Source organism: Geotrypetes seraphini, chromosome 7, assembly GCF_902459505.1.
Source record: "Geotrypetes seraphini chromosome 7, aGeoSer1.1, whole genome shotgun sequence".
NCBI lineage: Eukaryota > Metazoa > Chordata > Amphibia > Gymnophiona > Dermophiidae > Geotrypetes > Geotrypetes seraphini.
The window spans coordinates 28,224,665-28,237,337 of record NC_047090.1 but is presented as its reverse complement, the minus strand read 5'-3'; the positions used below and the strand labels follow the sequence as shown (position 1 = coordinate 28,237,337).

The window sequence follows — 12,673 nt, the reverse complement described above, 5'->3', positions numbered from 1 at the left end:
GTATGACATATTGGTTGCCTTTTGCTTAGCCATAGCGTGTTTAGTCGGGCGTGGCTGCTCAGTCTTTACTTAAGCCCAGTTCCTTTATAACACCAGAGTCTGTGCTTGAAATGAAGCATTTCCCTCAGTGTGCCTTCTTGGAGTTAGAGCCAGTGGTAGTTCATCCATTGCCCCAGGTACATTAGATAGATTGTGAGCCCACCAGGACAGACAGGGAAAAATACTTGAGTACCTGAATAAATTCATGTAAACCGTTCTGAGCTCCCTGGGGAGAACGGTATAGAAAACTGAATAAATAAATGTGCATGTTTGCGTATGAATCACTGTAATGGTGTTTTGTCTCCATGACATGCTTTACCTTGGGCTTGCTTCTCTCAGGTGATGACAAGTAAATTGAGAGGCATTATGGAGCAAGGTGTTATCACTGTTAATGTGCATTATTAGTAAATTTAAGTCCCATTGAATAAAATGGACCCACAGTAAATAACATGTTAATGCATCTTAGAATCCCCTAATGTAGAAGCACACTTTAGCAAATTGAATCCTAGGTAAGATAAGTTTAAAAAATCAGGAATTTCACTCTGAGAAGGTCTGATAATATCATTGAAAGTTACTCAGTCTAAAAATATAACCCTCGGCAGTGTTCCCGCTAAGGTGTGCTGGCCTGCGCGCGCGCACAAAATATTACATCGCAGCGCAAAGTTTCTCTTCACAGCGCACACACGCGTCGCAAAGGTAAGGGGAGGTGAGGTAAGGGGACGCATTGGGGGGATTGCACTTCCCCACAATTGCCATGCTTCGGTTCCTCTTCTTCCTTCCTTCCTCCCCCCCCCCCCCCCGCGGGACCCTGCGGCACCATCAACTCTTACTCCCTCTAATGTCGGCCCTGCAGCTCCAGACTTCCTCGCACCTTCTCCCCTCCCCCTTTGGATCGCTATTATTTTAAATGTTATAGCCGCGGAGCTGTATCCATCAGTGGAGATGTCTAACCTCGGCCTGCCCCGGAACTCTTACTGCAACAGTGACTTCCTGTTCCTGCCTAGACGGGCGGCTGCTGCAGTAAGAGTTCCGGGGCAGGCCGAGGTTAGACATCTCCACTGATGGATACAGCTCCGCGGCTATAACATTTAAAATAATAGCGATCCAAAGGGGGAGGGGAGAAGGTGCGAGGAAGTCTGGAGCTGCAGGGCCGACATTAGAGGGAGTAAGAGTTGATGGTGCCGCAGGGTCCCGCGGGGGGGGGGGGGAGGAAGGAAGGAAGAAGAGGAACCGAAGCATGGCAATTGTGGGGAAGTGCAGAGCTGCAGGGAAGAGTGTTGCGGTACCCAGCTGGAGGGAGAAGGAAGATGAGGGAGGGAATTAAAGGAGATGCCAGGGCTTGGAGCATAGGAGGAAGGTATGCCAGTCTAAGGGAAAAGGAAGGGGGAGATGTGAGAGCATGGAGGGGGAACGAAAGATGGAAGAAAAGGAAAGGAGAGAGATGCCAGAGAATCAGGGAAGGGGAGATACCAGACTATGAGGAGAGGTGTGGGAGAGGGAAGGCGAGGAGAGAGATGCCAGACCAATGGGGTGAAAGGAGAGATGGAAGGGGGAGGCATACAGTTTCTGGAAGGGGCATAGAAGGAGAGAAGATGCCATATAGGGGAAGAGAGACGGCAGACAGTGAATGGAAGGAAGAGAGTTACAAGAAGATGAGGAAAGGAGAAACCACAGAAGACAAAGGTAGAAAAAAATTTCTATTTATTTATTGCTTTAGGAGACATGTGTCACTGTTTCTGTGAAGCATTGTATGCAGAGTCCAGCTTCTTGCTGGTTCAATTTAACCTTTGTCTATGTATTTTTATTTTATCCCCCCTTTTACAAAACTGTGAAGCGTTTTTAGCACCAGCCTTGGTGGTAGCAGCTCTGATGCTCAGAATTTTATGAGCATCAGAGCTGTTACCTCCGTAGCTAAAATCCACACTACAGTTTTGTAAAAGAGGGAGGGGTTAGTTTGTGATTACATATTCCTTACTAGGCGAAGGTGTTTTCTGTGTTCTGTGTGTTCGAAAGACATGGTTTTCTGTTAGGATTGACGGTGTAGGATTGATCTGTGCTGGTCTGGCTTGTTTAGTTTTACAATGGGTGTATTGATGTACTGCTCACTGCAATATGTAAGATGCTGCCTTTTCCTAGGTACTCATGTGTGACGTGTGGTTTGTTACTAAAAATCATGTTTTTCTTACAGATGGGGGGGGGGTGCCAAAAAATGATGGGCCCCGGATGTTACATATGCTAGGTACGCCACTGTATGTAAAGATACCAGAAAGCTGGCGTAGCAAAAACTTCTAAGTTTTGAGTATTTAACCCTCCCACAATCTCACGGGCACTCGTTTCAAGTTTATTGAGATTTTGATTTAAACGCAATATCAAATATTTTCAATGCGTATAACAAAAATAAATTTGGGGAAATAAATAAAACCATTTGAACCAGTGTTCCCGCTAAGCTGCGCTGGCGTGCGCTGGCGCACAAAATATTACATCGCAGCGCACACGTTTCTCGTCACAGCGCACGATCGGAAGAGGCGTACGGCAGATGGCAGGGCGGCGAGAGGAGAATCGGGCGAGTTGGCTCATAACTTGCTGGCGCCCGATATTTTTGGCTCACGGTGAAAAAAGTTTGCTCACAACACCCGCCCGCTTAGAGGGAACACTGACCCTCGGATCTAGTTTTCATTCGGTAATGGTTTCTTTTTTTTATATTTAAATTCTTTATTCATTTTTACAACTTACAACAAGTGCATCAGGAAATAACATTTGAACTTAAAAAACATCACTTGATTTTCTATCATTATCAACTTAAATTAATGATATTTAATCCCTCCCTCCCCTCCCTTCCATTCCTTATGTAATTGCGTATATCATATTATATATTATTTTCTATTATTCTAAACATTTATTAAAAAATTAGAACTCTCCCCTCCCCCACCCCCTCCTACAATTGTATTATTCAGGGAAAAATGTTTTGTTTTGTTTTTTTAAATTTTTTTTTTTATTAAATTTTTAAATTTTTACAATAGTTGAAATTCAAGTGATATAATTAATTACTATATATCATTGTATCTATCATTAATACAACTTAATTTATAAACAGTATATATTATATATAATCAAAAGTTATACATCCCTCCCCTTTTTTCAATTAATGATTCTAAAAATTATACATATCCCACCCTTTTTCTATATAAGTATTATAACTGTGCTAAGAAATCTAATCATTAGAATAATTAGTCAATGGTTGCCAAATTTTATTGAAATTATGAATGTTCCCGTGTTGTAATGCTATTACTTTTTCCATTTTGTAGATATGACAGACAGAGTTCCACCAGAACGTATAATTTAATTTGGTATAGTCTTTCCAATTCTGAGTGATTTGTTGCATGGCGACTCCTGTCAATATTAATAGTAGTTTATTATTGTTTACTGAGATCGGACTCTGAGTTCTCATTGCAGTTCCAAATAATACAGTGTCATATGAGAGTCCTACATGATTTTCTAGTAATTTGTTAATTTGGGGCCAAATCATATTCCAAAAGGCATTTACACAGGGACAAAAAAAAATTAGGTGATCTAACGTCCCTATTTCTATTTTACAATGCCAGCATCTATTGGATCTAGTATTATCTATCTTTTGCAAGCGCGTAGGGGTCCATAACACTCTATGTAATAAAAACATCCATGTTTGACTCATAGATGCTGACTTTGTAGATCTTAATCTCCAGGACCAAAATCGTGGCCATTGAGATGCAGAAATTGTCTGTCCAATCTCAATACTCCAAATATCCCTAAGACCAGTTTTCTTTTTTTTATTTAAAAATCCATATATCAATTTGTACCATTTTGCGGCTTGGTGACCCAAGAAATCCGCCTGGAAACATAAAATCTGCATACTATATTGAGTATTAAGATTTTTCCATTCAGGGAACCCTACCTGAATGGCCTGCTTCAATTGCATCCATTTAAAATATTGTGATTTATTTAATCCAAATTTATTTTGCAATTGTGAAAAACTAAGCAGTGAACCTTCTGAAATGACATCATTTAATGTTCGTATACCTGCACTTATCCATTGTTTCCAGACAATTTTAAATCCGCCAATTTTGATCCTGGAGTTTACCCAAATAGATTGATTTAGTGATTTACAAATTGGATCTGTTGATAGGTTACTTATATATCTTAATGTTTTCCAAGTGTCTAATAATATTCTGTTATCTTTGTATCTTCTAGGCATTGTTATACTAATTAAATGATCTAAATGTAATGGGAACAGGAGCCGCCATTCTAAATATAGCCAATCTGGTACATTCTCCATTTACTCATTACAATAGTCTGTTAATGGTCCCCAGACATCCTGAAATTTACTAAAATTTCCTTTCTATGTGGCTAATGTTTTTTCCATTTTATATATATATGACACAAAGAATTCCACCAGAAACTGAATTTAATCTACTCCAATTTTTCCAATTAAATGTTATCTGTTGTATGGCGACTCCTGTCATAATAAATAAAAGCTTATTATTTTTTGCAGAAATTTGACTTTTTTTCCTCATTGACATTCCAAATAAAATAGTATCATAGGATAAAGCCACAGGATTTTCTAATAAACAATTTATTTGGCCCCAAATCGATCTCCAAAAAGCCAAAATGGTGGACAGTAGAATAATAAATGATCTAAAGTCCCTGCTTCGAGATGACAGTGCCAACATCTATTAGACTTAGAGCTATCTAATTTTTGTAAACGAACAGGGGTCAGAATGCTCTATGTAACAGAAAAAACCAAGCTTTTCTCGTAGATGCAGACACTGTACACCTCATCCTCCAAGACCAAATTCAGTAATGGTTTCAAGTGTATAAAGGGCAGTTCTGTATCTAGTGAAGAACTGAAACTAATTGTAGTGGTTAGAAAGATCTGTGTAAGCTGGTATCTTGAGAGCTTTCATTATACAAGCAGTTAGAATGCAAATATCTGCTGGCAAAGTGTGGGCCATGAACAACAAGAAAATGTATGCAAGCTTACACACTACACCTATCGGAGGTATTGTACTCAGAACAATATTTTTAGTTAATGTGTGGAAGATAAGTTTTGTAGCTCTTCATTAATCAACTTTTCAGAATGGTTTCTTCTTGAATCAGTCTCTTAGTAATTTTACGTGTAGCTGTCAACTTCTGCTCTGTTGGATTTCTGTTAAATAGTTCACTAGGTGTAAGCCATTAGCCATATTTAAGACTTCAATTACTAATGTCAGTGGTGTGAATTTATTAATTTTGCCAGTTAATGCATATTAATTCAAATTAAGGGCATATACAACACAAGCCCCAGTGGGGCCAATTTACTAACTAATGTGTTAATTACATAAAACACAGGGTAAATGATGTGGCAAATTTTGAAATGCTGATGAGAGACTTTTATAGGCCCATTTATGCTGAGATTGAAAACATTTTTTTTTGCCTATAACTAAACATATATTTTAATGATATTTTTATAGGTGGGAACACTTGATTTACCAGTTTGGTGGTCACCAGGAATTAATCAAGTATGTTGTTGTTAAAGGAAAAATTGTCTATCAGAATGACAGAGTTCTGTCTTACTAAATCTTCCTGAAACATGCTACATCTGGTATGTCGGTGCTACAAAGAAGCTAATCAAGAAATCAACATGAACTAGATAGACTCCAGCTGATATAATCATACATCATTTACCTGTAGATTGATTCATGTTAAAGCTGGAGTAAATGAGTACAACCAGTATTTCAAATTCTAAGTAATAATGGTATGCAAATAGAAAGCATTTGTTGCACACAGGTACTGGATTATCATGGCCTTATTCTGTAACAGGAGACAATGATCTTTCAAGCAATCCAATCTGGTGTTGATTTGCATGAAGAGTCTATCTTCTTGGGGGTTCAGTTTAATTTTTATTTCTATTTTTTTTTTTTTAATTCTTTATTCATTTTTAAGCTTTCATCAAGTGTACAAAATTCATATTAAAAATATTAAATAGACCACTTGAACAGCTTTATAAACATAAAAGCAACCCTCCCTCTAAGCCCATTATTAATTGTAAGATCTTAAACCCTCCAATAGAAACCCTCCCAACACTAAGTGGTGTATAATTAATAGAAAAATGGCATTTAATCATGACAAATAGATGTTAATGGCTCCCATATTTTTATAAAATTTTTATAATTTCCATTCTGTACCGCCAGTGATCTTTCCATTCTATAAAGGTGACACAATGAATTCCACCAGAAATTAAAATTAAGTCTACTGTGGTCTTTCCAGTTATTAGTAATATGTTGGATGGCAACTCCTGTCATGATCAATAAAAGTTTATTGTTACACGATGATATCTGACTCTTTTTTTCTCATAGACATTCCAAATATCACAGTATCATAAGATAACGCTACATAATTTTCCAATAAACAATTTATTTGATCCCAGATTGAATTCCAAAAGGCTAAGATATGGGGACAGTAATACAAAAGATGATCCAAAGTCCCTACATCAAGATTACATTGCCAGCATCTATTAGACAAGGAATATTTAATTTTTGTAATCTAACTGGGGTCCAAAAAGCTCTATGTAAAAGAAAAAACCAAGTTTGCCTCATAGATGCTGACATTGTACATCTTATTCTCCAAGACCAAATTTGTGGCCATTGAGATGCTGAAATCTGATGCTTAATCTCAATGCTCCAAATATCCCTAAGACCATTTTTAGGCTTTTTTTTTACCAGATCACTAATAGTTTTATACCACTGCACGGCCTGGTGACCGAAAAAGTCCACCTGAAAACATAAAAATTCCATACTGTATTGGGTAGTAAGAGTTTTTCCATTCAGGGAACCCTGCCTGAATGGCTTGCTTCAATTGCAACCAATGAAAACATTGTGATTTATGAAGCCCAAATTTATGTTGCAATTGTGTAAAATCAAGCAGTTTACCATTAGAAATAACATTATTCAAAGTTCGTATTCCTGCAATTATCCAATGCTTCCAGACAACCTTTTACGTCAAGGTATGTATTGGGTCCCCCCACGGAGCTCATTGAGTACACTCCTGATTAGTTATATTTGGAATGGCGACTCATGTTTCCTTTACATCTTTCTCATGTTCTCAGTATCAAGATGCCCAGATTATATAAAGAAAATAGAATTTTAATGGATACTTGGAAAACCTTACGATTTGTCAGTAACTTAACAGCTATTCCTATTAACAAATCAAACCATATGGCTAAACTCCAAGATTCAAATTGGCAGATTCAAGGTCGTCTGGAAGCATTGGATAACTGCAGGAATATGAACTTTGAATGATGTTATTTCTAATGGTAAACTGCTTGATTTCTATATTTATATTGTGGTTACTTATTCTAAACTTGGGGAATATCTGTGTTTTGCATGTTTGAAAGAGACATGGTTTTCTGTTAGCATTGATTGTATAATTGATCTGTTTCATCTAGTTTATTTAGTTTTCCAATAGGTTTATTGGTCACTGCAGTGTTTTTTCTACTGTTTCATCCTAGATAGGTGCTTCTTTGACTTGTGGAAGTTACTGCTATTATGGTATGTTGGAACTGTGCTGGAGGTCCTGAGTGACATTTGTGGTGTTTTGTATTTAAGTTCATACTATACCTGGTATTGGATTTAGATCATATCTTTCTTAGTAATGGATCAAGGCAAGTTACTTTCAATTACAGTAGATATTTTTCATGTCCCTGGAAGGCTTATAATTTTTAAGTTTTGTATCTGAGGCAATTGAGGGTTAAAGTGACTTGTCCAAGATCTCAAACAAAGTACTGCATTTTTCGGACCATAAGACGCACCCACCTGTAGAGGAGGAAAAACCAAGAAAAAAAAATTGGGTTAAGAGTTTTTTCTTCTTGGTTTTTCTTCCTGGTGCGTTTTATGGTCCGAAAAATTACGGTAAGTGGGATTTGAGCCCTAACTTCCCTAATTCCACAGCTGCCTGTTCTAACTATGTTTGGTAATCTGCAAATTAAAGGCTAGTAGAGCTGAAGCCTGGTGGCCTTTTTGGCAAGCTACCAAAAACATTGCTAGGTAAATTATTTTATGGTTGTACTGCAGTGTGTCATATTGCAATAACAGGGGCAATCAGAATGGGGAGTGGTGAGATTAATACTTTTTCACACCTCTGTATTCCTATTTGTTACTTTTCAGAAACATGATGGCAGATAAAGGCCAAATGACCCATCCAGTCTGCCCATCCGCACTACCAATATCTCTTCCTCTAAGAGATCCCATGTGCCTATCCCACGCCTTCTTGAATTCAGACACAGTCTATCTCCACCACCTCTTCTGGGCGACTGTTCCACACATCTACCACCCTTTCTGTAAAAATGTATTTCATTAGATTACTCCTGAGCCTATCACCTCTTAACTTCATCCTATGCCCTCTCATTGCAGAGTTTCCTTTCAAATGAAAGACTCGACTCATGTGCATTTTCATCACGTAGGTATTTAAAGGTCTCTATCATATCTCCCCTCTCCCGCCTTTCCTCCAAAGTATACAGATTGAGATCTTTAAGTCTGTCCCCGTACACCTTATGACAAAGACCACGCATCATTTTAGTAGCCTTGGATGTAATTGGAGTTGAATGTCCATGTTCCTGAAGTAGTTTTCATTGAATTGACAAAGCAAATGAAATAAAGCCATAGGGAAATATTAACATTCCCTGTGTGTGGATTATGTGTCTCTATTCTGTGTTGTGAGAGAGATAGCTGGGGTTGGGGGGATACACTTATGGGGGGACTGTCCTACCATCCTGCAAAACTACCACCTGCAAATTGGCCCACACCAAAAACATTACCCTACCCCACAACTGATACTACACCCCACAAACTGCCTCACTCCTGCTAAACCGGAACATACACAGGTAAGGCTAGACACAGGGCACTGGTCTTTGACTTAAGGGCTGCCGTGGGAGCGGACTGCTGGGCAATTCTTATGTTCCCCCTTTCATCAAATCTCCATTCCGGTTACTGCTGCTGCTTCATGAGCCGTGTACCAAGAGCAGCATTTCCTCTCCTACCGCCCATGACCACCCCAGCCACTGCTGTAGCTTCTCTAAATGAGCAGCAACAGTGGCAAAACAGCCCATTTCACTCTCCCGCAGGCCTGCAATTGCAGTTTTAGTCTGCACAGCTGCCAGTCATGCTCCTCTGTCTTCTGGTTCCGGGTCATAGCCAGCAGCTGATCTTAGTGAGGCTGTGAGTGCGGCTTACAGGAGAGCGAGGCAGTTTGTTTTGCTGCTGCTAGTTTAGCAACCAGGATGGAGGGAGGAGGGAAAGTGTTGCACAGAGTCTTCAAAAGAGGGGCGCAGCTTAGAGGGCACATTGATACGTGTGACATAGTGATTAAACGAATTGAACCTTTCAAACTGTGTTTCCCAGTCATCTCTCCTGGTCAGAGCTATAAAAAGCACATACACATATAGACACATAGTTAGAGCCCTGATGAAACGATATTCTTATCGTGAAACGTTGGCCATCGTTGGCTTTCACCAGGCTTCAGCTTTAGAGTTCAGCTCTAAGCTCTTCAGTGCACGGGACTGTGACAACAGTTATGGACGGCACTTACAATTACACTACACTACAACAATATAAAAGTAAGTTCAGTCCTTTTTGCATCAGTCTATTTAAAGTTATTTATTTATTCATGTATAGCACAATCGCTGCAGCATAAGGGTTTTTCTGGCTGCTGATCGAAGCGTGGAGAGAGCTTAGATCAAGGTTCAGCTCTCACCCATAGCCTTAGTGTTAATACCCCCCGTGGCTTCTGAGGCCTTTTCCCTTATCTGGCTTTTGTGGTATATGGCAGAGTGAAATTTCTGGCAAGATAAAACAGCATAACTGGTGGTGTGTTAGAATTACATGTTTCTTTTTTTATCCCAGTTCCTCCATTGTGGTAGATATATGTATACATGTACATAAATGCAAAAATTCTGATGTGCTCTTGTGACCTGTATTGACTACTGTAGCAAACAGGATACTGGGCTCAATGACCTTCAGTCTGTCCAATTATGTCAACGCTTATGTTCTATTTTGTAAATATGTCCATATCTTGCATAGCACATATTTGACAGATGAGCATACACATAGTAAGAATTCAGGTCCGCCCACAGTTCATATAACTTAATTCTATCCAGTCAATATTCATCATGAATAAACCAGCTGGAAATGGCTACTGACTGGTGAATTCGTATCTTTGCAGCTAACCGGGAATTTTCAAAGTCCTGATAATCAGAATTTAAGTGGCCAGGCTTAGCAGGCAAATAAGGCCACATAAAAATGAGGCTTATCTTTGCCTGCTAAGCCATGGCCAGCTCAGTCTGAATATTGCCTTAACTGGCCATGTGCCAGCCGGCGTTGAAAAACCTGGAAATAGCCCAGCATTAGATAGTTGGGTATAATGCTGCTGATGGGCATTCAAAGCACTGCCTGCCTGCCGCCAGCTGATTATCAGGCGGTTTAAGTTAACATAACAAAACTTATTTCTATACCACACCACCATAAAGTTCTATGTGGTTTACAAAAGAAATTCGAGTTACAATTTAATGGAAGTTTCAGTTACAATTACCCAAGAAACTAGAGAATAGATAAGTTTTTAGATTTCTCCTAAAGTGTTGGTAGGTACTAGAAGTCACTATTAAAGATTGCACGTCCTTATCCCATGATGCCGCTTGATATGAAAAGAGGTATTGGTGATATTTTTAAAATTTGCATCCTTTGACAGATGGAAAAACAAAAAACAAAGGCAGCATGTCTTGAGCGTTTCGATTCAACAAATGCAAACGAATCTGTTAGATAATTAGGTGCCAGGCCAAACAACACCTTGAAAATTGGCAGGCAAATGTGTGTGTGTGTATAAACCACTTTGATTGCACCAAAGAAAGGCAATATATCATATTCATGACCCGTTATTAGCTCTATGGCTGGCTTATGTGCTTTTAATTTAAGCATGAGCACTTATTTCACCTGTTACACTAGTGTTATATTCCTTTTTTTTTTTTTTCAAATCAGGTGTCCTGTTATAGAATAACTCTCCCCTTTTGAGACTTTACAGGAGTGTTGTTTCTCATTACATCTGTGGCATTGCTTGTGATGTATAGGTCCCTCTCTAGGTAAAAAGCTGCTCTCCACATTGAAATTGCCAGGGCACCAGTTCTTCCCTTCTACATCAATATTATGTCCGACAGAAGGCTTCAGTGCATAAAACTGGTTAGTAAAAGGAATAACTACAGTATCAAAACTAAATGTTTATTAGCTATAGCAAAGACAATCCCATTCTTTGCTGATGTAGTGAGAAGAGGAAATATATGAAAATAAACACTCCTATATCAACCTGTAAGCTTATTATATAACACAAGTTTTAAGTTCTTGCATAAATTACAGGTCCTTATTACACACAATTTATTTCTACATAATACTTAACACTCCAGGTAAATAAATAAAGCTTGATCATTGTATCATTCCAGGGCAGTTGCAAAAGTGACTCTTAACTAGGGATGAAGAGGATAGAATTTATGCAAATGAAATATAATGCCAAAGAAAAAAATATCAACTGTAGCTGATAAGCAATAAACAGTGCAGATATATTGAATTCACTGGAATGCTGAAATTCCCAAAGAGAGATCCTGTTATAGCCAAGGATAGCTCTATCCAAAGTAAAGGTTGGAATAATTGCTTTTTTTTTTTAAATTTTATTTATTGAATTTTTCAATTTTTACAATGTTTGAAATTCAAGTGATATAATTAATTACTATATATCATTGTATCTATCATTAATACAACTTAATTTATAAATAGTATATATTATATATAATCAAAAGTTATACATCCCTCCCCTTTTTCCAATTAATGATTCTAAAAATTATACATGTCCCTCCCCTTTTCTATATAAGTATTATAATTGTGCTAAGAAATCTAATCATTAGAATAATTAGTCAATGGTTGCCAAATTTTATTGAAATTATGAATGTTCCCGTGTTGTAATGCTATTACTTTTTCCATTTTGTATATATGACAGACAGAGTTCCACCAGAACGTATAATTTAATTTGGTATAGTCTTTCCAATTCTGAGTTATTTGTTGCATGGCGACTCCTGTCAATATTAATAGTAGTTTATTATTGTTTACTGAGATCGGACTCTGAGTTCTCATTGCAGTTCCAAATAATACAGTGTCATATGAGAGTCCTACATGATTTTCTAGTAATTTGTTAATTTGGGGCCAAATCATATTCCAAAAGGCATTTACACAGGGACAAAAAAAAATTAGATGATCTAACGTCCCTATTTCTATTTTACAATGCCAGCATCTATTGGATCTAGTATTATCTATCTTTTGCAAGCGCGTAGGGGTCCATAACACTCTATGTAATAAAAACATCCATGTTTGACTCATAGATGCTGACTTTGTAGATCTTAATCTCCAGGACCAAAATCGTGGCCATTGAGACGCAGAAATTGTCTGTCCAATCTCAATACTCCAAATATCCCTAAGACCAGTTTTCTTTTTTTTATTTAAAAATCCATATATCAATTTGTACCATTTTGCGGCTTGGTGACCCAAGAAATCCGCCTGGAAACATAAAACCTGCAGACTATATTGAGTAT

General features: G+C 38.0%; 1 protein-coding gene across 1 annotated transcript in view; it reads left to right on the top strand.

Moving 5' to 3' along the window:
- AMDHD1 (amidohydrolase domain containing 1) overlaps positions 1-6,262 on the top strand; it is a 58,681-nt gene extending 52,419 nt beyond the window's left edge. Inside the window, exon 9 of the mRNA XM_033951524.1 lies at positions 5,526-6,262. Coding sequence (XP_033807415.1) covers positions 5,526-5,631 — 106 coding nt within the window. The 3' untranslated portion in view covers positions 5,632-6,262. The remainder of the gene's footprint in view (positions 1-5,525) is intronic.
- Positions 6,263-12,673: the final 6,411 nt, after the last annotated feature.